This window comes from Pipistrellus hanaki, assembly GCF_964339955.1.
Source record: "Pipistrellus hanaki genome assembly, chromosome: 16".
Classification (NCBI taxonomy): Eukaryota; Metazoa; Chordata; class Mammalia; order Chiroptera; family Vespertilionidae; genus Pipistrellus; species Pipistrellus hanaki.
In genome coordinates, this window is record NC_140518.1 from 1447841 (window position 1) to 1473374 (window position 25534).

The following is a 25534-nucleotide window of genomic DNA, read 5'->3' on the forward strand; positions in this document are numbered from 1 at the left end:
CAGCGAGCCGCCTGCTCAGACCGGGGATGCAGGCCGACGAGCCCCCTCTTGTCCAGACCCCTCTTCTACGTTGGATCCCCTGGTCGGCCGTCTTCGTGCTCTTGGCAGAGGCAGCGAGGGACGGATACATCTCTGCCCAGAGCGGCTGCCCACGCCCCAGGCGGGACAAGATGTCCGGACGGATGGCGGAGGCCGCCCTCGGGACACGCCTCCTCCAGGCCGCCGGCCCCCGCGGGGGGAGCCCCATTGGACAGCCGGCTGGCAGGCAGCACACAGGCACAGAGGATTTGAAGGAGGGTGAGGGCTCAGGGCTGCAGAGAAAGGAGCTTTGCAAGACCCGCTCCGTCTTGTCACACGTCGGCGAGCCTGGCTCATGGCAGCACCGGGCACGGGTCTGAGTCTGCTGCCCGAGGCCCCTGGCCCACAGCCCCTGCCCACCACCTTCTTGGCCTCCTCCTTCCTGGCCTTGGGGAGGCCCAGGTGGAGGGGGCTGCAGGCTCCTCGGAGGGTGGCCGCTCCTGAGGTCCGCCAGGGCCGGCTCCTGGCCGGAGGGGTGAGGGGGGATGGCTCCTGGCCCGGAGGGGTGGGGGGGGGGGCTCCTGGCCTGAAGGGGTGAGGCGGGATGGCTCCTGGCCCTGAGGGGCGGGGGGGGGGGTGGCTCCTGGCCCGGAGGGGCGGGGGGGGGGGTGGCTCCTGGCCCGGAGGGGCGGGGGGGGGTGGCTCCTGGCCCGGAGGGGCGGGGGGGGGGGTGGCTCCTGGCCTGGAGGGGTGAGGGGGGATGGCTCCTGGCCCGGAGGGGCGGGGGGGGGGGCTCCTGGCCCGGAGGGGCGGGGGGGTGGCTCCTGGCCCGGAGGGGCGGGGGGGGGGGGGCTCCTGGCCTGGAGGGGTGAGGGGGGATGGCTCCTGGCCCGGAGGGGCGGGGGGGTGGCTCCTGGCCCGGAGGGGTGGGGGGGGAATGGCTCCTGGCCTGGAGGGGTGAGCGGGGATGGCTCCTGGCCTGGAGGGGTGAGGGGGGATGGCTCCTGGCCCGGAGGGGCGGGGGGGGGGGGTGGCTCCTGGCCTGGAGGGGTGAGCGGGGATGGCTCCTGGCCTGGAGGGGTGAGGGGGGATGGCTCCTGGCCCGGAGGGGCGGGGGGGGGTGGCTCCTGGCCCGGAGGGGCGGGGGGGGAATGGCTCCTGGCCCGGAGGGGCGGGGGGGGTGGCTCCTGGCCCGGAGGGGCGGGGGGGGAATGGCTCCTGGCCCGGAGGGGCGGGGGGGGAATGGCTCCTGGCCCGGAGGGGCGGGGGGGGGGCTCCTGGCCCGGAGGGGCGGGGGGGGGAATGGCTCCTGGCCCGGAGGGGTGAGGGGGGGTGGCGAGCTGACAGAGGAGGGCGCAGGAGCAAAGCCACCGAGACTGGCGGTGGAGGCAGAGGTGTCGTGGTGTGGCTCCGTGCCTGTGTGTGGGCGGGGCGCAGGCTGCCTGGGCCGCGGCGATAAATGGTGGGCCGGCCGCGTCTCCCCGCGGGCAGCCAGTGTGCCGTGACACGCCGGGCTCCTCAGCACATCCTACAATTTCACACTCACTGAGCCCGCGTATCTGCTGCTTCCTTCCCGGTGCCCCGGCCCCACGCCCCCTCCTCCCGCCTCGCCCTCTGCTGTTCCCTGGGGGCTCGGGGGGGGGGGGGGACTGGGTCTTGTCGACACCAGTGGCCTCCGCCTCCTGTGGTCCTCCCCGCCCTCCCCATGCGGGGCTCCCATCTCCAGCCAGGCCTCGTGGCCGAGTGAACCACTGCCCTCTGCTGGCCGGACGTCAGCAATGCACCCCCTCCCCAGGCCACCAGGGAGACCGCAACCACCAGTCTGTACAAATTCCCTGTGGGCTCAGGGGGCCTACCCTCCGCTTTCGCTCCCGCCAGGCAGGGCAGGAGGCCCGGGTGGCTTTGCTGGAGGTAGGGGTCCGGGAAGCTGATCCCGAGACAAGGATGCATCCCAAAATAACATGGGGGAGGGGGGCGGGGGCAGGAGGCAGGGCAGAGAGGCAAGAAAGGGAAGGAGGAGATGGAGGTTATGTTCTCGTCTCGTTACCCCCTCGGTGCTGAGCTCACCCCCACGGTGGGGTGTGGGGGCAGAGGAGCCCCATGGCGCTGTCCACCGTCCTGTCTGTCGCCACTAAGGATGGCTGCTGGACGGTGACGCCCCACTTGCCTGGCCCGTGGGCAGAGGCAGGGGAGGGAGTCTCCAGCGGTCGTGGGCGGTTCAGGCACGTCCCTGTGAGTGGCACACAGCAGGCCTCGGGCCCCGGCGTCGGGTCCTGGGGAGCTGGCCGGCACCTCGGTCAGAGCCGCTCACACCCAGCAGCAGTGATGGAGCACCCGCTGGGCCTTTGGCAGGGAGGGGCCGGGCTGAAGGCCAGCCTGGCGGGAGCCGGCACCCATCCTGGAGCTTCCCGCAGACGGGCCTCGCCCCCTCGGCCAGGGCCTGCTTCCCCAGACACCGTGGTGCCTCAGACCTCATCCCAGCCCCGTCGTCACGGGGGAGGGGGTGGGGGGCTGAGTGGCAGCATTCTTCCTGAGGCCAGGCCTCCCGGACGCCCTCTGCAGAAACACTGTTTGAGTCCAAAGTGAGGGCCGGCTCCCCGGGTCACTGCGCCTGTCCCCAAAGTGCGGGGAGGCAGCCCCCATGACTGGGGGGGATAGCGCCCCCACGATGGGTGTGCCCGGAGGCGGGTTCGGAAACGCCCACTTTGTCATCACCTTGAATGGTCCCGTCGGGGAACGGAGCAAACGCAGGACCCTGAGACCCAGTGGTCCCTGGAGCTGAGGGCCCACGGTCAGCCCTGGGCCGAGCCAGGAGGGGACACAGGGCCAAGGAGACCCGGCCGGGCGCTGGTGTCCGGGCACAGCTGGGCACAGGCCTGGAGGGGCCGTGTCCTGTGAGCATCTCGGCCCCCGGCAGGTCCCAGCCCGGGAGGAGGGTCTGAGGGGCTGGGCCAGACTGGTCTTTGCCCCCACGCCCCCGTGCGATAGGAGCTGAGAGGAGCTCTCACCCCGGTCTCTCCCCACAGCACACAGACGAGGCGGCCCAGACGGACAGCCAGCCGCTCCATCCCTCCGACCCCACCGAGAAGCAGCACCCCAAGCGGCTCCACGTCTCCAACATCCCCTTCCGGTTCAGGGACCCCGACCTGCGGCAAATGTTCGGGGTGAGTGTGTGCGGCCCCCCGTTCCTGACTCCCCCCTCCTCCTGGCCTCCTGCCTCCTGGTCCAGCCAGTCCTGACCTGAGCCGGAGGGAGGGACGGAGGGAGGGAGGGAGGCCCAGCACCTCCTCCTCCAGCCTTCGGTTTCCTGGGTCCCCTCCAGGCTGCTGCCGCCTCTGGGTCCGGGGGCCGTCTCCTCAGAGGGCGCCCTGCCTCTCCAGCAGGCGCCTGCTCCCTCTGCTGTGCGGGGGGCTGGGCACCCGCCTCTGGGCTCCGGGACAACATCCAGTCCACGGGAATCAAGCGCCTGGCCCTGTCCTTCCTGGCTCCTCCCGGGCTGTCCGAGGCCGTGCCGTCGGGCCAGCCGGCCGCTGGGAACCCGGCACCCTGGGGTCCCTTCCTTGGCACTGGCCTGAGCCCCGCTGGGTGCGGGACGGGGAGTCATCCAATGAGGAATCTGCCCCTCCCTCGCACACACCCCGCTCCTGGCCCTGGAGCCGAGCGGCGGCCAAACCCTGAGCCTAGGCCACATAGAACTGGGGGCCCGGGCCCCAGGCCACCCTTAGCTTGCCAGCCCTGGGGGACCGTCACTCGGGGCAGCCTTGGGGTTGCCTTGCTGGCGGCTCCACGTCGCCTCAGTGACCCGCGACACCACCTCCGGGATGTTTCGGGGTGAAGGGGAGCCCGTCATTTCACACATTGGAGACCTTGGGACCTCCCTGGCATTGGGGGGACCGGGTCACAGCTTGAGGGTCTCACGTGCCAGCGAGCGAGTCAGGGCTGCCGTCAGCTCCAGGCAGCGAGAGGGCAGGAAGGGGAGTCAGAGTCCGGTGCCCAGGCCGGTAGAGGGGCCTGGGGTGCAGTCACTGCAGCGCCCCTAGCCCCGCCTGGTGCCCGCTCCCGCCCCTTCCCGCGGGGGAGGGCCTTCCCACAGCCCCTGCCCGTGGGTGTGAATTCGGGGCCAACCAGCAGCTGTGGCAGAGCAGAGAGGGACCTGGGTGGCAGCGACGCCCTCACCTGACACCAGGCACAGCCCCAGCTTGTGGGAGGGGCCTTGTTCTGGGGGTGGGGGAACCCCGTGGGGGGTGGGGGGACCCTGCACCAGGAGGCGGAGGCGTCTTCCAGCGACATGGAGGAGGGCCCAGGGCGGGGAGCAGCGGCGAGGGTGTCTGGGAGGCAGGCTGCCCAGCCAGCAGCCCTCACCCACCGTGCCCTGTCCCTCCCGCCCCCTCTCTGTCTCTGCAGCAATTCGGGAAAATTTTAGACGTGGAGATCATTTTTAACGAGCGGGGCTCCAAGGTGGGTGCCGCCCGAGGCCGCCACCATTACAGCCGTGTAGGGCCGCAGGCTAGCGTGTGCCATGTGCGTCCCCTTCCTGGAGAGCTGCGCCCGCCCGCCCGCCCACCCGCCCGAGGACCCCTGAGCGACACGGGTGCCTGTATGCCCGCCCCCCCCCCCATGTCTGTGTCTTGTCCTTGCTGCCGCTGTTGCCGCTCCCTTCTCTCTAAGCTGCCGGGACCTCTGTCCGCCCTGGGCCTCCCGGGGGCGGGGCCCGCCCGGGTCAGCCGGAGGCTGGGGGGGGGGGGCAGCAGGGGGCAGGGGGAGGACAGCAGGGGGCAGGGGGGCAGCAGGGGCAGAGAGAGGGTGCCCGGCAGAGAAGAGCCCTGCTCCCTGCTGTGGGAAAAGAAGACACTGCCCCCCACCCGCCCCCGGCTTTTAGGGTGAAGGTGTTGGTTGCCCCGCAGGTCGGAAACCCAGCCTCAGGCCCCAGGTGGGCTTAGGGCCGCAGGCCTGGGCCCTGGCAGCACTGGGCAGTGTCCCTGGCAGCCTTGGCCTGTCCCCTGGGAGAGTCCAGGCGGTAAGCTCAGGCCCAGCCAAAGGCTTCCCGCCTGAGCCGCACCCCTGGGCGCCCCCTGGTGGCACCAGGGAGACCTCTGGGCTGCTGTCTCAACTCGGCTGACTCACCCCTTCTCTCTCCTCTCTCCCCCCCTGCCCCCCCCCCGGCCCCCTCCCCTCTTCTTCCTTCTCACCCCGTGTCTCCCGTGTCTGTCCTCTCCGCGCAGGGCTTTGGGTTCGTCACGTTTGAAACGAGCTCGGATGCTGACCGCGCCCGGGAGAAGCTGAACGGGACGATTGTAGAGGGACGGAAAATTGAGGTGCTCAGATCCGTGCGCTGTGGGGGCACCCGCCCAGCTCCCTGCCGCCCGTGGAGCACCAGCCAGGGTCCCCCCACCACCTCCGCCGGAACAGGAAGGGGGGCCGGGCCACCCTGAGGCCAGAGCCCAGCCCGTCACTGTCCTTGTGGGCCTAGAAGCCAGGCTCCCCCCGGCCCGCCTCCCACCTGGGGGGTCAGCCAGACCCTGGGAGGACCCCAGAGTTGTGCGTTGGAGGCTTGGCAGCTCCAAGGACCACAGCCAGGCCAGTCCGCCTCCAGTTGGGCGGGGCCAGTGGTCCCAGACCCCCTCACAGGGACCAGCAGCTGCCTCCCGCCCCCCTTCCCCCCGCTGCCTGCCCTCACCCACCGGGTCACAGCGAGAGGCCAGGGCCTAGATGGGACCCAGCCCAGAGGAGCCGCGGGAGGAGGAGGCAGGGTCCCCGAGAGACAGCCAGGGTGGGGGTAGGGAGGGCGGGGGGAGGGCCGGGAGGGCCCAGGGAAGGAGGCCTGGGGCCCTGGCCCAGCACCTCTTCCCACCCTGCCGCCGCCCCGGGGCGGGGAGCGCAGAGCAGGACCGGGGTGGCCCCCGGAAGCTCACGTTCCCCTCTCCCCGCCGAGCAGGTCAATAACGCCACGGCCCGCGTCATGACCAACAAGAAGACGGCAAACCCCTACACCAACGGTAAGGGCCCGGGACCTGGGAGGCTGGACCCCGCCGGCCGGGACGCAGGCCCCGAGGCTGACCTCGCCGGGTTCCGGCTCGCCCTGGCAGAGAGGGCGGCTCCCACGTGGGCATGGCCACCAGAGGCCACAGGACAGGCTTCGCACACGGGCTCAGCGGCCCCTCCCTGGGGTTCATGTCCCAGCGCTGAGGCCGCCCGGCCGGGAGGTGCAGTGAGCTGTGTGGGAAGGGCGGCGGTCGCCGGCCGTGGGAACACCGTGTGAGGTTGGGGCGGGCAGAGCGAGCGCTAACGGCCCCGCGGAGCGCCAGACCCCGCACCGGGCAGGCGGCTGGTCCTCGGGAACAAGCGGCCGATGCCGAGTGCTGGCTGCCCAGAAACGCTGAGGGAGGCTCCTGCGTGTGGGCAGGTGCTGCCATTTACACAAGACAAGGGACCACCCAGGTGGGTCCCCGCTGCCTCTGACCGGGGCCTGACAGCACACGGGGCCAGCACCGGCTGGCGGAGGCTCTGGGAGGTCAGAGTGACCAGGGAGGCCCCAGGGGGTCAGAGTGACCAGCGGAGGGTCCGGGAGGTTAGAGTGACCAGCGGAGGCCCCGGGGGGGAGCAGAGTGACCAGGGGAGGCCCCTGGAGGTCAGAGTGACCAGTGAAGGGTCTGGGGGGCAGAGTGACCAGCGGAGGCCCCGGGAGGTCAGAGTGACCAGCGGAGGCCCCAGGAGGTCAGAGTGACCAGGGGAGGCTCCGGGAGGTCAGAGTGACCAGCGGAGGCCCCAGGAGGTCAGAGTGACCAGGGGAGGCCCCGGGGGGGAGCAGAGTGACCAGGGGAGGCCCCGGGAGGTCAGAGTGACCAGGGGAGGCCCCAGGGGGCAGAGTGACCAGCGGGGACTCCGGGGCAGCTGGATAGCAGCCCGGCCTCAGAGCGGGCGGAGAAGAGCCGCAGAGGAGCTGAGGAGGCAGCTCGGATCACTGCCTCTGGGACTCTGCTCCGTCCTGGGTCCTCCCCCGAAGGACTCCGTCCTCGGCCTGGAGGTCTCCCCAGGAGGCAGAACCCAGCTGTGGGCGCGCTGTCTGAATGCCTGGGCGCTCGGAGCGTGCCCTCACAGGAGGCTCCGTTGTGCCCGGGTCCCTGGTGCCAGAGCGGCCGGCCCGGAGCGGCCGGCACGCAGGGAGGGGAGGCTGGCGAGGGCACCGCTGGGCGGGAGCGGCAGGAACACGGCTGGCTCCGCCGCACACCGGCCCTGTGAGCAGGCTGCTGCGCCTCACGGCCTCCGCTTGTGCGTCTGTGAAATGGGAGGGCGGCCGCCGGCCTCGGGGCGGGAGAGATCTGGCCCCTGTGAGTGGGGAGCAGGAAGAGCCCCCTGGAGGCTGCAGCTTTGGAAGAGGGGCGGGTGGGGATGGGGTCCCCCCTCCTGTGCCCACCCAGATGGCAGAGGGCGGGGCCCGCCCTTGGAGGGGGTGTCTCAGGTGCAGCGTGCGGTGGGGGAGGAGGGGGAGATGGTGACTGGATTCCTTGCTCCTGATCCAGGCTGGAAGCTCAACCCGGTGGTCGGCGCAGTCTATGGGCCTGAATTCTATGCAGGTAAAAGGCTGGAGAAGAGGAGCGGGGGTTGGGGGCGTGGCCTGGCCGCGGGGCGTGGTCTAGCCCGCGTGGGCGTGGTCAGGCCCGCAGGGCGTGGTCTGGCGGGACGGGGCCTGTGGGCCAGGCCGGGCAGGGCGTGCCCTCACCCTGCCTGCCCCTCACCCTGCCCCTCTCCTGCAGTGACAGGGTTCCCCTACCCCACCACGGGCACGGCCGTGGCCTACCGGGGCGCGCACCTGCGGGGCCGGGGCCGAGCCGTGTACAACGCGTTCCGGGCAGCGCCGCCCCCGCCGCCCATCCCCGCCTACGGAGCGTGAGTACCTGGGGGCCCGGGAGGGGCCGGGCGAGCGGATGGGCAGACAGCCTCTCCATATACGCGGGGGCCTGGGGACCCCATCGTGGCGCTGCAGCCGCGCTGAGGGGCAGTACCCCCAGGCCCACCTGCCCCAGGAACGAAGGCCGCGGGCATGTAGGGGACGCGGGGCCCCAGCGGATGTCCTCAGTGGGTCCAGCGGGGCCCGCCCTGTGGGGGGATGCGGCCTGGGGGGCAGGGGGGAAGCCAGGCGGCCGAGGGCCCTGGGTTTGTGGGACAGGAGCTGACGGCAAGGCTGTTACCCTATTGTTGTACCAAACAGGGCACTGGAGCAAACGCTTGTTAAAATGCCCGTCCCATGGGCAGGCCTGGCACCCTGCCCCCTCCCTCCTCAGCAGCCTCCGGAGCCGGCCCTCCCCTCTCCGGCGTTCCCTCCACTGTCTTGTCCGTTTGCTTCCAGGGTCGTGTATCAGGATGGCTTTTACGGTGCTGAGATTTACGTAAGTGCGGCCCAGAGGGGGGGTGGGGGGGCTCGCTCCTCTCCAGGAGCCGTCCGTGGCTTCCCGTCCCTGCCCGCTCCCCACTCCCCTCAGCCCGGCTCTCTCCCCCGTCCCGTCCCCTCGGAACCCAGGAGGGCGAGGGCACCGCGCCCCTGGGACCTCACACAGCCACGCCAGGGCCACCTGTGTCCACGCAACAGCCCAATGAGCCACCAGCGTGCCCCCCACTCTGTCCCTAACCAGACGGGATCCCCGAGGAGCCACAGGGCGAGGCCTGAGGAAACAGAAGGCAGGGCTCCTGGGCAGGACCCCCCTCCATGGGGCCGCACTCACTGCTCCTCTGGCTCAGAGCCCCGCTCACACACGGGCCTGGCCGGGCACGGCACCCATAGTTCCCTCCACCTTCCCCTCGGCCAGGATGCACCCAGAGTCAGCCGGGGCCCCCCCGGGTGCTGCAGCCCCGCACGCAGCCCGACCCCCAGCGGGTGCCCAGCTGTGTGAGCGGAACGCAGGAAGGGATGAGAGAGTGAACACGTGATGTGGGCGGACACGCTGCCCCCACACACCCCCCTCCCTCAGGCACCAGCCAGGTGCCCCAGCCGCACCGGCCACCCGCCAAGGTGAGGGTGGGAGGCCGCGCCGGCCTGAGCCTGGGACCTCCCCCTGTGCCCGCAGGGAGGCTACGCCGCCTACAGATACGCCCAGCCGGCCGCCGCCGCCGCCGCCGCCTACAGCGACAGGTGCGCCCGGGACGGGGCCCGCAGGCCAGAGGCCCGGCTGCTCCGGGCCGGGATGGCTCCCCACGGGGGCACAGGGCCTGGGCCGAGGAGAGCGGGTGGGAATGGGCCTGGCGACCCCAGGGCGGCCCCTGCAGTCCCTCCCGCTCGCCATCGGGAGGCGGCGGCCGTGCTCCGGGCCCCTCGCCGGCCGTCCTCCGTGCTTCCGTGGGGGTGGCTGTGCCCGCTGCCTCCGGCTGTGTGGGACCGGGCAGGGAGGGCATGACCCTGAGAGCAGCGGCCTCCGCCCGGGGGAGGCGCTGTGTGGTCTGCCGTCAGGTCCAGGGGCCCCCACGGCGGCCCAGCTGGCACCCTTCCCCGTGGGCACTCGGCCCGTCAGCCCCAGAGCCCGGGGAAGGGCCCATGGCCGCGCTGTGAGGAGGGCAGCCCCTCTTGTCCACGGGCGGCTCTGGCCTGGGGGCCGCCTGGCCCTCCCTCCCAGTGGGGGCGGCACCCCGTCCCAGGCCACGCCTTCCTCACCCCCTCAGCCCAGGTGTGCAGTCAGGGTCAGGTGACACTGCTGAGGGGGAGGAAGGTCATGGGGGGGCCTGCCCCCTGGTGGCCAAGTCCCTACACTCCACCCCCGTGTCCCCATCCCCAGCCCCGTGCCCAATCCTGGCCTCCTTTCGGGGTCTCTCCTCCACGCGAGCGTGAGGCCCCTTTCTGGTCCCGGGCACCTGTGGGCAGCTCCCCAGGTCAGCACAGGGGGGCGCCGAGAGGGTGGCCCGCGTGTCCGGCCTCCTTCCACACGGGCAGGGGACAAGGGGAGGGGCGCCGGGAGGGACCCCCCCCCACGGCAGGTGCTCAGGACACGTCCTGGAGGAGGTGGGGGTCTGCTCCCCCTCACTGCCTCCCTCGCCCCCACCCCTCCCTGTGCTGTCTCCCCAGCTACGGCCGAGTCTACACCGCTGCCGACCCCTACCACCCCCCCATCGGCCCCACGGCCGCCTACAGCATCGGGACCATGGTAAGGGGCGGGGGGCGGCGGCGGGGGCGGGGGCACACAGGCTGGTCCTCGGGGACCGCCCAGACCGCGGGCAGGGCTCGGGCCTGGAGGCGGGAAGACCAGGCCGGCTTCTGAGCTGAGGGTGCGGCCCTGCTCCTCCTGACCTCGTGGAGCGGAGGCAGGTGTGCCCTGCCGGCAGCTGCCCGGGGACCATGTCCGGCCCTGACGCACCTGGGGGGCCCCTCTCCCGCCAGGAAACCACCAGCCTCCCGAGGCCGCTCCTGAGGCAGGCAGGGCCCTCGTGTGGGTGTGTCCGTGCCATTCCCTCCCCCCCCCCTCGTCTTCCTGCTGTGCTTCTCCTCGCGTGGAGGTGGGGCATGGGGCTGCCCTCTGTTTCTCGTCGCCCTCCCTCCCTGTTCCTGCCTGGAGGCCCTCCCTGGGAATGGGCTGCTCTCCCGGCCTCTGCCAGCTCTGGGGATGGCACACCCCCGAGACCCAGCATATCTGTGTGTGTGTGTGTGTCTGTGTTTTTCCGTGTGTGTCTCTGTGTGTGTGTCTCTGTGTGTGTGTGTGTGTGTGTGTGTGTGTGTGTGCGCGCGCGCCTGCTGTCAGCACATAGAGCCGGGCTCACTCTGCCCCGAAGCCGGCTCCTCGTTCCCGCCCCCTGCAGCCCTCCCCGGCAGGCTGACCGGCAGGCGGGGATTAGACCGTAGCTAGCGGGTCCAGCATCAAAGATGAAAACGCCTCGGGGGAGGGGGGCTCAGCCACGTGGGCGGTTTCCACCTCCTCTGGCTTTGGTGAGCCCTCCCAGGTTCTGTTTTGTGTTTTGGTTTTTAACCAGCCTCGGGCACCCCAGCGGGGTGAGTGCTGGCAGCTGGGAGGTGGCCTGGGAGCCCCCCTCCCGGGTGCAGCGGGCGCAGCCTGCGCTGGGCTCCAGGCCCCGTGGCTCCGGACCGCTCAGCCTCCACCAGCTGCCGCTGAGGGCCCTCGTGCCCTCTCAGCGGGGCCCCGTTTAGGTTTTTTCTCTTTTTAAGATTTTTTATTTCCCCCCAACTTTCCTGGCCCTTGCAGTCTCTCGCCTTTTCTGACATCTGGTGGGCGGGCGGGAGGTCCCTATAGACCCCCCCCCCCCCGCCCCTGCCCAGGAGCTGAGCCGGGGACAGACAGCGAGAATGTCAGAGCTGTTGGCCTGAGGGACCCCAGGAAGCTGAGGCCGGGGAACCCTGACAGGGCCGCCCACCCCCCATGTTTGGGGAACTCAGACCCCACAGCAGCCCTGGGACCCCAGGAGGAGGGCTCCTGCTCAGGCCTCCCGGATGGAGGGCAGTGGAGGGCCAGGCCAGAGCCACAGTCCCCCAACACCCCACACCTTACCCAGGAGCCGTGGCTCAGATGCCCCTGCCCCCCACACATACCCTCCTGCGGCCGGAACAGCCACGCCCGCCCTCCCCAGGCAGACCGAGAGGGGGCAGAACACGGGGTTCGCTATTTCTCTTTTTGTTCTTCCTTCTTCTTTTTTCTTTTTGCTTCTCCGCCCGCTCCGGAAGGCGGTACTGATTGGCTGTTTTCCATCTTTGATGTTGCAGGCAGGCCTCTGCCGAGGAGGGCACAGCCGCTTCACCCCCTACTAGCAAGAGGCCCACCCCTAGGCGCAGTCCCAGGCTCTAGCACACACCACACCCAGCACCCCGAGCCAGGCCCAGCCTCAGGAGGACAGTGCGCCCCGCCAGCCGCTCGCTGGCCGCCCCGGTGGCGTGTGTGTGGCCCGGTCCCCGTGTGTCTGAGCCCTGGGTTTGGCTTTGTTGACGTTGTGTTCCCCACCCCCGAGCCGGTTCAGGTACAGTACCCCCAGCGGGCGGGCTGAGCCGGCAGGACGGCCCAGCCAGCACCAGGGCCACGCCCCTGCCGGGGGGGGGGCAGAGCCACAGAAGATGCCGGGCACAGTCCTCCTCCTGCCAGAGTGTGGGCAGGACAATGCCCCCTCTCCACCAGCTGAGACTCAGGGCTGGCCCTGTGTACGGGCAGTGCCGCTGCCGGCAGGGCCACACCAGCTGCGGAGGCGCCTTGGCCTCCGGCATCAGAAACCAAAAAGAAGGGAGAAATTCCCCCAGGAGCCCCGGGCACCGCCTCCGCTGTCCTCCGGGGCGGGTGGCGGGTGGCGGCCCGCCGGGCCTGGTGTTTTCCTGACCCACGGCTCCGCCTCCCGGCCCCAGCTCAGAAATGCCCGTTCCTCAGGTCTGCTCCGAGGGGGAGCCGGAGCCAGAGCGGGTCAGGTCGGGGGAGCGGGTGGGAGCCGGTGATGCCCACCTGGGCTCGGCGCTCCTGTTGGCGGGTCAGCCCGGGAGGCACTGGGCTTAGTTCTGCCCAGTGAGCTCACACCTTCCCAGGCCCAAACCCCGAGCCAGGGAGCCTCCGGAAAGCCCGCCACCCAGGCCCGGCCTGGCCATGCACCTCGGTCCAGGAGCAGGCGGCGTGGGCCGGGGGCGTGGCTCCCTGCGGTGGGGGGCAGATCAGGCCGGAGCACAGCCTTCTCAGCTGCCTCAGGCCACACCGCCCACGTGGCCACACCCCTCACCCCTTCCTCCTGCCAGAGCCCGCCAGGCCCCTGCCCACCTCAGCAGAGCCGCTGCCACCGGGTCCCCAGGCCCTCCATTCCTGCACCTCCTGCCCTGGGACAGCCATCCCCTGACCTCCAGCTCCGGAGAGGAGGGGAGGGGTCCTGAAGGCGGGCCGGGGACCAGTGGGGGCTGGGGGGCCGTCCCTGGCACCTCCCGGCCCCCCCGGCCTCGGCCGCCCTCGCAGCGCCGCCCTCCTGGCCCGAGTGGCTTCCGGAACGGCCCGTCCCTCTCTGTTTCTGTTGTAGTGAAACCTCCTTCTCGGATCATGAAGGGCAAACGCAAAAACAAACAAAAAAATCACAAAACAAAAAACAAAACAAAAAAAGATGTTAAGATCCAAGCAACAAATCCAGCCAAACGAGACACCCCCGCCACGCCCAGGTCCCGCGTGCAAGGAGCCGTCGGAGGCCAGGGAGAGCCGGCCGCACCCTCCAGGAGCGAGGGAGGGAGCAGAGGGCCGCGGCTCCATCCAGTCTTCCTTCCCGCCGCCGCCGTGCGGGCGCGCACAGAGGGCCTGGCCCCGGGGGGCGCCGCAGGACGTGATCTCTGCTGCCGACTGCGGACTGTGCAGGCAGAGGGGTGGCCGCCGGCCCCGGAGCAGCAGCTGTCCGTCTCGGCTCCGGCTCCGGCTCCGGCCACGCCGTCACCGAGTCCCGCCCCGGGCCCCGCCCTCCCCGCGCCATGCCCCAGCCCGTGTCCGCGGACCTGGGGGTCCGACCCCCGCACCAAGGGCTGACGTGGTCCCAGAACCCGGGGCGCCCAGGCCCCCGCCCTCCACGTGAGGGGCTCCCGGGCAGCCAGCCAGGACTGACTCCTGCCCCGAGAACGCGGGGCCAAGGGGCCCGGAGGCCAGGGACGCGCTCTGACTGCTGAGTCTGGTTTCCTCGGAGGCGGCTCTGGGCCTGGTCCGGGGGGTCGGCCGGCGCCGGGCTCACCGCGGGGTTGGGAGTCACGGTGCTATGGGGCTGGACGGCCAGGCCAGAGCAGGGGTGGGGCTGGGGGGGGGCAGGAGAAAGACCTGGGGGTGGAGGCGCCAATGGCAGGTCACAGGATAAAGCCCCAGGCCAGGCAGCGAGCTAGAGTTGGGGCAGCAGCAAAAAATAGCAAAAAACACCCCTCCAGGCCCCGATGGCTCCCTCACTGACGGGGGAAGGCCCACCTCACTTTGTATCTGCATCCGCTCCCGAAGCGCCCCCTTTTCTACTCCGTGTACAGAGCCCCGAACCCCAGCCAGCCCTCTTCTCCCAGCCGCTGCGCCCCCGCCCGCCCGGGCCTCTGCCAGGCCGGCTTCCTTTCTCACCACGGTATGCTTCCCAGGTGTGACCATCCAAACCCACAGTATTATTATTAAGATTATTAATAAAGACGTCTTTCTTCAAACCAGGACAGCGCTCTGATTGGGGGGAGGACAGCGGAGGGTAGGCGGCATGTCCCGGAGCAGCCTGGCTGCACTGCGCCCCGGCGGCCAGAAGGGGGTGGGCGAGAGTCCAGCGCCCAGTCTTCCTGCAGGCTGACTGTCCCACCATCCCAGGCCCGGCCGGGGCGAGCTCACGGTTCCCACAGCCCTGCCTGGCCTCAGAGCTGGGCACAGGGGGGCGGGGGGGCTGCAGGGGCAAGGAGCGGAGGGGGGGGGGGGCTGTTGTCAGTGGAGCAGCCTGGCTGCACTGCGCCCCGGCGGCCAGAAGGGGGTGGGCGAGAGTCCAGCGCCCAGTCTTCCTGCAGGCTGACTGTCCCACCATCCCAGGCCCGGCCAGGGCGGGCTCACGGTTCCCACAGCCCTGCCTGGCCTCAGAGCTGGGCACAGGGGGGCGGAGGGGCTGCAGGGGCAAGGAGCGGAGGGGGGGGGGGGCTGTTGTCAGTGGAGCTGGGCAGGAGATCACTAAGCCCCGCCCACAGCCTCGCTGGTGTGACTCGGAGCTGCAGCCCCAGGAGCTGCTAGGAGGTAAGCTCTCCGCTCCGGCCGCGGGTCCCAGTCCTGAGGCCGGGAGTGAAGGCGCGGGGCCACCATCAATGCCCCTGGAAGAGGAGGGATGACCAGGAGGGGAGCAGCAGGCCCTGGACCGCGAGCTTATAAGCCCTGGGCGTGGGGACAGGGCTGGGGCTGGGCCTGGGGCAGGGGCTGGGGCAGGAGCCTGGGGCAGGGGCTGGGGCAGGGGCTAGGGCAGGGGCTGGGGCAGGGGCAGGAGCCTGGGGCAGGAGCCTGGGGCCAGGGCTGGGGCTGGGCCTGGGGCTGGGGCTGGGGCTGGGGCAGGAGCCTGGGGCAGGGGCAGGGGCAGGGGCAGGGGGTGGGGCAGGCTGACTCCAAGCCAGGTAGCCCGAGCCTTCTCACAGGTGAGCTCTTCCCTTCCTCCAGGCGGTAATTTATTCCGGAGCCGTACGCCTGGGGGATGGGTAGGGGGCAGGCTTCAGTGCCACCTGTGAACTTTGCTGTGGGTGAGCCCTGGCAGGGGTGGGGGGGGACGGGGCTGCGCTCCGGGGGCGCGGGGCTGGAAGCTCCGGCCCCGTGCTTGGCGGAGCCCGTCTGCTGCCCTCCGGACAGGGAGGAAGTGATTGCCGCTGTAAACGCCCCGTCCTCTGCATCGAGCATTCAGGGGCGCCGGCACTTTAAGAAAAAGGGCTTCGTGAAATAAGTCCCAGCTGTGGGGGCCGCCTCGGGTGCCCAGCCGCCAGGCCCCCCACCCGGCCCGCCAGGTCCCCCGCGGGGCAGGGCCAGGAGCCCCCCCCGGCTCAGAACGAGGGGCTCAGGTGCTGGGGGGACAGTTAGGACCAAGAAAAGCCGAGCCCGCCGGGGTCTTCCTGCCCGGCCCTCCCCGCCCCAGCCGCTGGGCCTCACGTGTGGGCATAGATGTTCCCCATTAGGAAAGACGGAATCGAGGCGCCCGTGTCCGCGGTGGAGGGCGTGGCACCTGGGACAGCGGGCGGGGGTGGAGGCCAGTGTCTCCCAGAAGCCCCGAGGCGCCCCCAGTCCAGATGCTGCCAGGGCCCCCTGCACCCTGCACCCCTCCCTCCCCATGTGGTTGGGCCTGAGCAGAGGCAGTGGCTGCACTGCCACCTGGTGGCCTCCCCCTTCACTACAGTGAGAAGCCACTGGGCTGACACCATCCCCGGCCCTCCGCCCCCCCCCCCCCCCCCCCCCCCCCCCGGCCTGGACACCGGGCAGCGGGGAGGGGACCCCAGCGTCCGCGCCTCAGAGCCACTCCGCATCTCGTAGCAGACACGAGGGCAGCAGGGATGGGGAAGTCACCCCATGGCCCAGGACGGTGGTCGGCAAACTGTTAGTCAACAGAGCCAAATGGCAACAGAATGGCGATTGAAATGTCTTTTGAGAGCCACATTTTTTAACCTCAAACTATATAGGCAGGTGCATTGTTATTAACTAGGGTCCTCCGAAGCTGGCCTTTGCTAAAAGCTCAAGAGCCGCAGTTTGCCGACCACGGGCCTAGAGGCCTACGGAGGGACCCCAGGGGCAGAATTCCCCGAGGCCGTGGGGTGGAGACCTCCACACACACACACACACACACACACACACACACACACCAGGGAGCCCCACAGCAGGCCAGCCGTCAGCTGGGAGCTCATGGCTGGAGGGGCCCCCCCCACCCCCGGGGAGCCACTGGCCTCCTCGGCCCGCGGAGGGAGCAGGGAGGTGCTGGGCGGGAAGGGAGCAACAGGAAGCAGCCGCGGTGCAGAGGCTGCCCACACACCCCGCTCACGTCCGCCACGGAGACCGGGGGCTTGAAGGGATGGGGGTTGGGGGACTGGGCTGCACGCCTGGGCCTGCCTGGACCCCCCACCCCCCCCCCCCCCCCCCCGCTCCCAAGCCTGAGGCCACGCCCACCAGGCAGAGGCGGAGCCCGGGTGCAGACTGCCCGTGCCCGCGGCCCTCATGCCCACCGCTGGGGAGACGTGGCAGGCGCAGGCCAGGGCAGTGCTCGGGGCCCCGGGGACAGTACAAGGAACGCTCAGCCCATGGTGGCCTGGCTCCAGGCTCCCGCCGCTCCGGGTAAGGGCTATCCCGGCACCATCTCCGGGAGCACCCTGCACCCACCCCACTGAACCCCACGGGCCTCTGGGGGCCTGCGCCCTCAGAAATGCCCCTGGGGCTGCTCCGAAGCCTCCCGGCCACAATGAAACTCGCTCTGATCGCTCCGCCGGCGGAATCAAGTGGCCACGCTCAGCACCAGCCGTTAGGAAGCGTCCTTTATGGAATTTTCTGGACTCAACGTTCCCCAATCCTCCCACTTTCCCCCGGGAAATGTGCACCGCAGAGAGGGCCTGGACAGAGCCGGGGGGCCGGGCACCGCAGGGGATCAGCGCCCAGCACACCGACTCCTCGGTGTTCCCGTCACGAGGCCCCACCAGGAACGCCGCGGCCCCAGGTCCTCGCCGCCGTCCGCACAGTCCACGCCCCGTGGGCGAGGAGCCCGGCGTCCGCTCTGTCCGCTCAGGCGCCGGGCGTGGAGTACAGCAGGGCCGCCCGGCCCCACTCGGCCTGCGGCACCAGGAAGCCCTCCCGGGGCACCGGCTCCACCAGGAACTCCACGCGGCCGTCCTGGCCGGGCTGGGCCTCGGCCACCGCCAGGCCCACCACGCGGTACTGGTTGGCAAAGGCCAGGCCCAGGAAGGCGGGCTTCTCCGGCCCCGGGGGCCCCGTGCTGGGCGGGCCACCGCCCGGCCCCGGGCGGCAGTGGATCCGGAAGCAGCGGGCGTGGGGCAGGGGGTAGGACCAGTGCAGGGTGCAGCTGAGCCGGAGCCCGGCCGGGGGGCCCTCGCCTTCCGGGGGGCCCTCGCTTTCCGGGGCCGCCCGCTGCCAGCTGACCCTGGACACGGCGATGGCCTGCACCTGGTGCAGAGGGCTCAGCAGGCTGTCGGCGTCCACCACCTGGGGGGGGAGAGAGGGCACAGAAAGCAGGAAGTCCCAGGGCTCATGGTGCCGCCCCGGCTCCCCACCCCCCGGCTCCCCACCCGCCTCCCCGAGCCCGAGGAGAGAGGACGGGGCGCTCAGCCGGGCGGTGTTCTGCCTGCTGAGCCCCCAGGGAGGACGGGGACGGGACGGGGCCCGGACCCTGACCTGGATCTCTCCGAGGCGGCAGACGAAGTGCTCTTCCTCCCGGCTGGCCGGGTCCCGCGAGAAGCTGACGAAGAGGTCCTGCAGGAGGCAGCCGCGCAGGCTCAGCTCGTAGCAGCTGGGGGCCAACGGGACGCGGTCACGGGCGGTCACGGCCGCCGCGGCTCAGGCGCCCGCTGCCGTCAGAGCCGAGCCGCGGCGGGGGGCAGACCCAGCCCTGACCTACACCCAGCCCCTCCGTGGCTTCTGCCCCTGCACAGAGGCTCCGCCCCGACCCCTCCAGTCCCGGGGCTTCTCGCCGGGCCCGCTCGCACCTCCAGCCCCGCCAGCGTGGGCCCTCCCGTCGGGGCCGGACGGGAAGGAGGGACTCACCGCTGGACCCAGCCCCCGCGGAGCCGCCGGCCACAGCGGGCCGCCCACCTGGCCAGCTTGGTGGGGGGCACCCGGAGGGGCCGGGGTCTGTGCCTGTCGCTGGTTTCTGCTGGGAAAGGACACGGGGCTTAAGGAAGAGGACCTGAGCGGGACCCGGGGCTGGCCAGACCCCGAGGCGCCCGGCGCTCATGGCCGCCCGACAGGCTGAGGCCGCAGCGGGAGAGCAGGGCGGAGAGCAGCAAGTACTCAGGTGGGTTCGGGTCCCTCCGCGGTCTCCAGGCCCCTCCCTGACCCTGGCTGTCCTCCCTCTCGAGGCCACGGCCAGAAGACGCTGAGAGCCGCCCCCTGCCCTGAGCTGGGCCAGGGCGGCGCCGTCCCCTCAGAGGCAGGTGCTGGGCACTGCCCACACCCGCGCCCTGCACCCAGCACCTCCTGGACGCCTCCTCCCCACAGCGTCCGAGAAGGGAGAGGCCTGGAAGGCAGGCAGGAGCCCGGGCCCCTCACCGTTCAACGCCGAGATGCCACCGACGTGGCAGCTGCCCGCGTCCCCGGTGGTGAGCTCAGACCCACCCTGACCTTCGCCGGCCCCTCCAGCTTATACACCAGGGACAGGAGGAGCTTGGGCGGCACCGGGACCTGCAGGGAGAACAGCCTGGAGAGGGAAGTCCAGCGATGAGGCCACAGCCGAGCACCAGGCGGTCAGGCGGGCCCCCTCCCCCTCCGGGGCCAGGGCACTGGGGCGGCCCAGGCTGCCACGCCCCGTCCTGCCACTCTGGGGACGCTGTTCCCCAGGCCAGACCCCCTGGTGACCCCGAAATCTCCGCTCTGAGGTCCTCACTCCAGGGCGCCAACCAGAGCGCGGGCATGGCCCGGGCCGGGGGCGTGGGGACACTTCCGGTTTTGCAAGCTGAGGGGTGTGGGGAGGTCGCACACGGCGCAGGGCCCACCCTGTAGACACTCAGAATGGGGTCAGGTGGTCGAGTGTGGGACGTGCTTTTTGCTGCAGTTAACCTGGGTCCCGCCCTCCGTCCTCCGGGCTCCGGGCCCGGGCACCTACCTCACAGCCACCTGCCCCTCCTCGGGCGGGATGGTGCCCCGGACCAGCAGGGAGCTGCCCCCGTTCCAGGCGTCGGCCAGGCAGCTGTGCGTCTTCACCCAGCCCTGCCCGGGCCCCTCCGGCCGGTGCTCCCCAAACAGGGGCTGCGGCTCCTGGGCGCCCGGGTGGTACCAGGGCCCCAGGGCCTCCTCCTGGGGAGGAAGCGGGGTTGGAGGCGGCTGCGGGCACACGGTGGGGTGTGCGGGAAGTGACGTCGGCCCCCACAAGCCCCAGGCCCCTCCCTCTCCCAGGCCCCGCTGCCCAGCCGCCCGGCGTGGGGCACGCACCTGGCCGTAGCAGACCCTGCGGGTGCCCATGCCCAGGCAGAAGGAGGTGACGAAGGGCAGGGAGCAGATGCTGTGGGTGGGCAGGTAGCGCGTCAGCAAACTCCAGAACCTGCGAGAACGGCGCGGCAGCTGGAGTCCGGAGTGGGGGGCGCCGGACGCCCTGAGCTCTCACTGACGGGGTGTTCCCCGCCCCCCCCAACCCCCTCCGCAGAGACTGCAGCCCCCAGCCACGGACCACGGACCACGGACCACGCCGTGGGTGAGGGCCCACGTGGGACGCAGCCAAGGTGGCTGCCGCTCGTCCTGCCTTCACCAGCGCCCGAGGGCAGGGCCAGAGTGTGTGCCTGGCTGGCGTCGCCCCGAGCCCGCTGCCGCCCTCAGCCGGGCGGGCGGACTCACTTGTCCTGGTTCTGGAAGAACTCCGTCTTCTCCAAGCACTCGTACACCCAGCCGGGCGCGAACAGGGCGGCCGACAGCCCGTGCTTCCGGATCAGCTCCAGCGACTGCGGAGACACGTCAGGGCGCTGGGCACAGCAGGGCACCCGGCTCCGGGCGGCCTGGCAGAGCCCGCTGCCCTCCCCGCCCCCTGGGATGGACAGCCCTCAGCCAGCGCGGCCTCAGGGGCCGCGGCCCCCACCCACCTTGTAGGTGTCGAACCGGCCGCCCACGACGTTCCCCCGGGCGAACACGTCCACGCCCACGTACACGTCGGCCAGCCGCTCGCCGGCCGCGGCCCGCATGCGCTCCAGGTGCGCCTCCCCCCAGTTGTAGTTGGTGAAGATGCCGTCACAGGAGTCGAAGAAGACCCTGCGGCGTGGGGGCCGAGGTGAGGGCCCCGGGCTCCACTGTCCCCCCGCCGCCCGCCCAGACCTGCACCCACTCACGGCCACAGCCCCGGGCTGCCCCCCGACCCCGAGCAGGGCCGGCCCAGCACCGTGGCCCAAACCCGCACAGCGCCGGCGGCCAGGAGGCTCTGCAGCCATGTGCACCGTGTGTGTGTGCCGTGTGCAACTGTGTGCAGCCATGTGCATGCAGCCATGTGCAACAGTGTGTGTGCCGTGTGCAACTGTGTGCAGCCGTGTGCGCCGTGCCGCCCTCTGGGGGCTCACCTGTTCTGCTCGTTGAGCTCGTCCTGCCACCTGAGCTGCCCGCTGCTCACCACGCTGTCGTACCAGAGCACCAGGCCCCCCGGCACCTGCTGGTGGAGCTGGGTGGTCAGGTAGTGCAGGAAGCGGGGCGTGTTCCCCACGGCGGCCGCCTGCAGAGGCCGAGACAAGACCCCGTGAGGCCCCGAGGCGTTTGGCATGAGTGCCTGGTGGGGCAGACTGGCCCCCGAGCCCCAGCACACAGCCACCGAGGGCCCCGAACCCTCAGCCCCACAGCCACAGAGGGCGGGGCCAGCCAGACCTCTGCGGTCCTCCCTGAAGCAGGAAGGACACGGACACAGCGGCCAGGGCGATAAACACCGAGAGAAAGGAGGGTGTCGGGAGAGGAAGCCACACAGCCCGAGCCACGCACAGACGGGGGAGGGGGAGGGGAGGAGGGGGAGGGGGAGAAGGAGGGGGAGGGGGAGGAGGGGAAGGGGGAGGAGGGGGGGAGGGGGAGGAGGGGGAGGGGATGGGGAGTCCCCTGGAAGGAGCCAGAGAACAGAGCTCAGCCTCACGGGGTGCTGGGCGGCAGCTGGCTCTCACTGGGGAGCGAGAAGTGGCCCCAGCTGCTGCCGCGGGGAGCGGGAGCGGGAGCGGGAGCCGGCCTGGGCTGGGCGTGGGCAGGGGAGGAGCACCCGGGAGGGAGGGACCCGAGCCGGCGGCCAGGGGCGGCTCACGCACACTCAGGGAGTTCTCGATGTTGATCAGCCAGCCGTCGAAGCGCAGGAACTGGGCCAGCAGGACCAGCCGGTCGGCCACCGCCCGGTAGGAGCGGTCACCCCCGGCCAGGAAGGCCTCGCACAGCTGCCCGCCCTCCTTCCACTCGGTGATGAAGGTGCCTGCGGCGGGAGGACGCGGTCAACAGGACTCCACGGCCGCACGGCCGCCCTGAGCCCTGAGCCCGCTGCTGTCTGCGGGGCCACTTCCTGTCTCAGCCGCAGCTCAACGGCGAGCCAGCGGCCGCAGAACTGAAGACATTCGTCTGGTCCCCCGATCGGGGCAGCCCCAGGCACGGCGCCCTCCCGGCACAGCCAGGCGCCCTCCCGGCACAGCCAGCCCCGCCGCCCCGGCCCCCGCCAGGCCCCGCCGCGGCTCGTACCCAGCACGCGGACCCCGTGCCGGTGTGCGGCGTTGGTCCAGCCCACCGGGGGCACGGTGACCAGGTGGTGGCTGAAGTACACGAAGATGTCGATGTACTGCCAGTGGTAGAAGGCGTAGGGGCTCGGGGCCGCGGAGCCCTGCACGAACCTGGGGGACAGGAGAGGACGCGGCCGCCTCCAGGTCAGAGCCGCCCCAGGGCCCCTCTCCTGGTCCCGCCGTCCACACGTCCGGGCCTGCTGCGCCGGGCACCCGCCGGCAAGCTGTCCGCCAGCCCACGCTCCCCACGTGCGCCCCTGGACCCTGACTCCTCGGGGACTGTGATGGGGTGGACGGGCTGTCACGGAGGGAAACGTCCCATGAGGCTGTGCGGACAGAGGCAGAAGGACCCGTGCCGAAGCTCCCGGTGTGGGCGCCCAGCTGGGAGGTCACCCTGCTGGGAGGACACCCTGCTGGGAGGACACCCTGCTGGGAGGACACCCTGCTGGGAGGTCACCCTGCTGGGAGGTCACCCTGCTGGGAGGTCACCCTGCTGGGAGGACACCCTGCTGGGAGGTCACCCTGCTGGGAGGTCACCCTGCTGGGAGGACACCCTGCTGGGAGGACACCCTGCTGGGAGGACACCCTGCTGGGAGGACACCCTGCAGGGAGGACGCAGCACCTCTCGCCCGGGGCCCGCAGGGAGGCGCCCATTCCGTCAGCCACTTCCGCGCCCCCCCCCCCCATGGCCAGCTCTCCCACAAGCCTCCCGCACGGGACAGGCCTGTTTTCTGAGGTGGAGACAGTCAGCTGACGGGCAGCACAGGCCCGGGCTGGGGCGGGCGGGCGGGCCTGTAATAACTCAGGCCTGCGGGGCCGGGGCCGGGGCAGGCCTGCCAGAGCCCAGGCAGGGAAAGAGCCTTCGGGGAAGAGCCAGGTCCCAGCCAGGCTCTGAGGAGGGTGCCTGCGGCTGTGCCCAGCCCAGCGGCCAGATCCGGGTGCAGGCAGAAAGGGATGGGCTCAGAGCCCACAGAGCCTGGCTACCCCCAACCCACCCCCCTCCTTCTCCGCGCAGGCACACCACCACCGAGGCCTGCGCTGCCCTCCGCCGCTCCGGCCTCCCCCCCCCAGCCGCACTCTCCCCCCCCAGCTGTCCACCGGGCGACCGACTCCTCGCCATCCTCACCGGTCCTCCAGGTACCCGCCCATCATGTCATGGCAGAGCAAGGTGCGGGGCCGCCGGCTGGCCAGGGGGGGCTGCCGGCCCTGGGCGGGCACCAGCGCCACACTGAAGCCGTCCTCCGGGCCCGGCGTCCACGCCAGGAGCTCCTCCAGGGACGACAGGTAGAAGCTGACGGGCCTGGCGGTGTCCTGGTCATAATACCTGACTGGGCAGAGGGAGCAGCAGGCGGCGGGGTCATCCCTGAAGCCTGAGGCAGGAAGTGGGGGTCGGCCCCAAGCCCGGCGTGAGCTCGGAGACTCCGGGAGCGGGCGCCGCGGGGTCTCACCTGGCAGCGGGGGGGCGGGCGCCTCGGGGTCTCACCTGGCAGAGGGTCCGGGGCGAATCGGACCTCCTCCCGGAAGACAGCTTCCTCCCGAGCCTCCTCGGCTCTAAGCAGAGAGGGGCTTTTTAAGTTTTCTCTGAGCGAAGGGGGGAGAAAAGGAGCCTCAGAGGCGTGTGGGCCGGCTGAGCCCAGAGGCACACCTCCCCGGGTTTGCTATACCCCAGGGGCAGGGCAGCTCCGGGACCAGGACGAGGAAGGGCCTCAGAGAGCAGAGGCCGAGCTTTCTCTGCCGTCCACGTTTTTCTAAGTGTTTCCCTAAGTGTGTTCCGGGGAACCCCTCCCCGGGGGAGGACGGCCAGGGGTATAACCGGGTCCTCAGGGGGCTTGCTCTGGGGGAAAAGAACCCCTTTGCGACTCGGCGTCAGAAAACCCCGGCAAACGCGCCGCTTTCATTCTTTAAAGTTTTTATTCTTCCCAGAGCAGCAGCGAGAAGCCACCGCAGCTGCCATTCACCGGCCTGGACTTCACGAAACCTCCCTCCGCCCCCCGCACCGATCAAAGCCCCGCGCAGCCGCCCCTCCGCCCGCACGGGCTCCGCCAGGCAGCTCCCGGGGCGGGCGCCGCGTGGAACCCACCGCCCGGCGGTTGGCGTCCCGGCTACGGGCACAGCCGGGACGGAGGCGCCCGCGGCGGGCGAGGCGTGCGGGACCCAGGGGAGGCGTGGGGTCCGGAGACCCCGTCCTGAGCCCGGACCCGCCTGCCCCTTCCGCGGCCCCTGGGCGGCCCCGCACCTCCTCCGCGGCCGCAGCTTGCGCGGCTCCTCCGGGATCGCAGGGGCAGGCCAGGGAGGTTCCCGCGGCACCCGGGGCGCCTCCATGACACCGCGCGCCGCCGCCCACAGCCCGCCGCCGGCCAATCGCAGGCCCGGGCCCGCCCCGGCGGCCAATGGGCACCGGGCGACGCGGCTGCGCGGCTCCAACCGGGCCCTGGGTCCCGGCTACCGCTCCGGGCTGTGCCGGCGCCGGAGGCGACCTTATACCGGAGGGGGCGGGGCTTGTGTCTGAGGGGCGGGGCCAGTGCAGCCTGGGCTTTGCAGTCGGGGGGCTGAGGGGGCGGGGCCTGTACCTTAGAGGGCGGGGCTTATCTTGAGAGGGGCGGGGCCTGGTCTAAGGGGCGGGGAGAGCGCGGGCCCGGTCTGAGCCCCTGAATTTCCTTTGAGCGGATTTCCTGTCCTCACAGCCTCCTTCAGAGGCGCGTCCTTCCGGAGGTCACGCAGTCAGCCAGCCATAGAGGTGAGAACCGAACTCAGTTCTAATCCCTGTTCCCAGTTTTCAAAACCGGCGAAACCGTGCACCCATCCGGGCAAGGGCTCAGGCTCTACTCTCCTCGTTGGCGCGGGGGCCAGGCCGTCACCACCGGTTCGAAAGGCAGCCTGGGGGACCTGTGTGTGGGTCGGGAGCCCGAGGCAGAGCTCCCTTCTGCCACGGGGCGGACTCCGGACAAGTGAGCTTGCCTTTGTGAAGAGATGGCGAGGAGGTGCGAGTCCGTGGGGCACAGGCTCCCCTGTGCGGCGAGGGCCCCGCTCGCCCCGCCTGGAGGCACCGAGCTGGGTCTCGGGACCAGGAGGCCGGACTCCGCCGGGCCCACAGAGCACACTCAGGCCGCCCTCCTCACCAGCCCAGCGCCTCTGACAGGCCAGCATCTCCGGGACGGAGACCACTTCCTCCCTGACCGAGCCTACTGCCTTTTGCATCTAAGAAACAGCCGTGAGGTATCAAGGTCGCTGCCCCTCAGGACACACCAATGGCGCCAGGGCGGAAGCCACCAGCTCCTGTCCACTGTGAACGGTCCGCCCGCCTGTTAGAGAAGTGTGTCCATCATTTCACTCTACCCAATCCCGGAGGTTCCCCACCCTGCTTTCTCCCGCCTCCCTAATCCATCGCCAATGGTTTCCACGTGGCCCACTGACGGCTCTTTCTCCGAGTGTAATGTATAAAACACCGGGAAGCCGAAACCGGTGTGGCTCAGTGGATAGAGCATTGGTCTGCGGACTGAAAGGACCCGGGTTCGATTCCGGTCAAGGGCATGTCCCTTGGTTGCGGGCACATCCTCAGTGGGGGTGTGTCCAGGAGGCAGCTGATCGATGATTCTCTCTCATCGATGTTTCTAACTCTCTGTAAAAAATCCATAAAATATATTTAAAAACAAAACAAGAAAACACGGGGAAAAGCTACTT

General features: G+C 70.9%; 2 protein-coding genes and 2 long non-coding RNA genes across 11 annotated transcripts in view; 3 read left to right on the forward strand and 1 right to left on the reverse strand.

Moving 5' to 3' along the window:
* Window positions 1-14010, forward strand: part of RBFOX3 (RNA binding fox-1 homolog 3) — a 103329-nt gene extending 89319 nt beyond the window's left edge. For 5 of the 8 annotated variants that reach the window (XM_084862026.1, XM_084862025.1, XM_084862023.1 and 2 more), the window contains 10 exons: window positions 3045-3182; window positions 4423-4476; window positions 5241-5333; window positions 5954-6014; window positions 7539-7592; window positions 7773-7905; window positions 8228-8405; window positions 9081-9145; window positions 10070-10148; window positions 11714-12239. In XM_084862026.1, the coding sequence (XP_084718152.1) occupies window positions 3045-3182; window positions 4423-4476; window positions 5241-5333; window positions 5954-6014; window positions 7539-7592; window positions 7773-7905; window positions 8228-8405; window positions 9081-9145; window positions 10070-10148; window positions 11714-11758 (900 nt within the window). In that variant the 3' untranslated portion in view covers window positions 11759-12239. Of the gene's footprint in view, window positions 1-3044; window positions 3183-4422; window positions 4477-5240; window positions 5334-5953; window positions 6015-7538; window positions 7593-7772; window positions 7906-8227; window positions 8406-9080; window positions 9146-10069; window positions 10149-11713; window positions 12240-12990 lie in introns of those variants that run through there. The other 3 variants (XM_084862020.1, XM_084862022.1, XM_084862021.1) reach the window with 3 other exon arrangements.
* Window positions 14011-16571: 2561 nt separating this feature from the next.
* Window positions 16572-24347, reverse strand: ENGASE (endo-beta-N-acetylglucosaminidase). Its single transcript, XM_084861936.1, is given in 15 exon segments — window positions 16572-17627; window positions 17817-17931; window positions 18186-18294; window positions 18690-18749; window positions 18752-18837; window positions 19243-19433; window positions 19569-19677; window positions 19968-20071; window positions 20210-20375; window positions 20678-20826; window positions 21398-21555; window positions 21816-21964; window positions 22980-23181; window positions 23337-23404; window positions 24090-24347. Coding segments are annotated over 15 exon segments (2190 nt in total). The 5' UTR covers window positions 24176-24347; the 3' UTR covers window positions 16572-17189.
* Window positions 21901-24072, forward strand: LOC311610641. Its single transcript, XR_014792998.1, has 3 exons — window positions 21901-21997; window positions 22991-23137; window positions 23782-24072. It is a non-coding gene; the product is annotated as an uncharacterized lncRNA (long non-coding RNA).
* Window positions 22008-22847, forward strand: LOC311610645. The gene is made up of 3 exons (XR_014793003.1): window positions 22008-22241; window positions 22354-22369; window positions 22466-22847. It is a non-coding gene; the product is annotated as an uncharacterized lncRNA (long non-coding RNA).
* Window positions 24348-25534: the final 1187 nt, after the last annotated feature.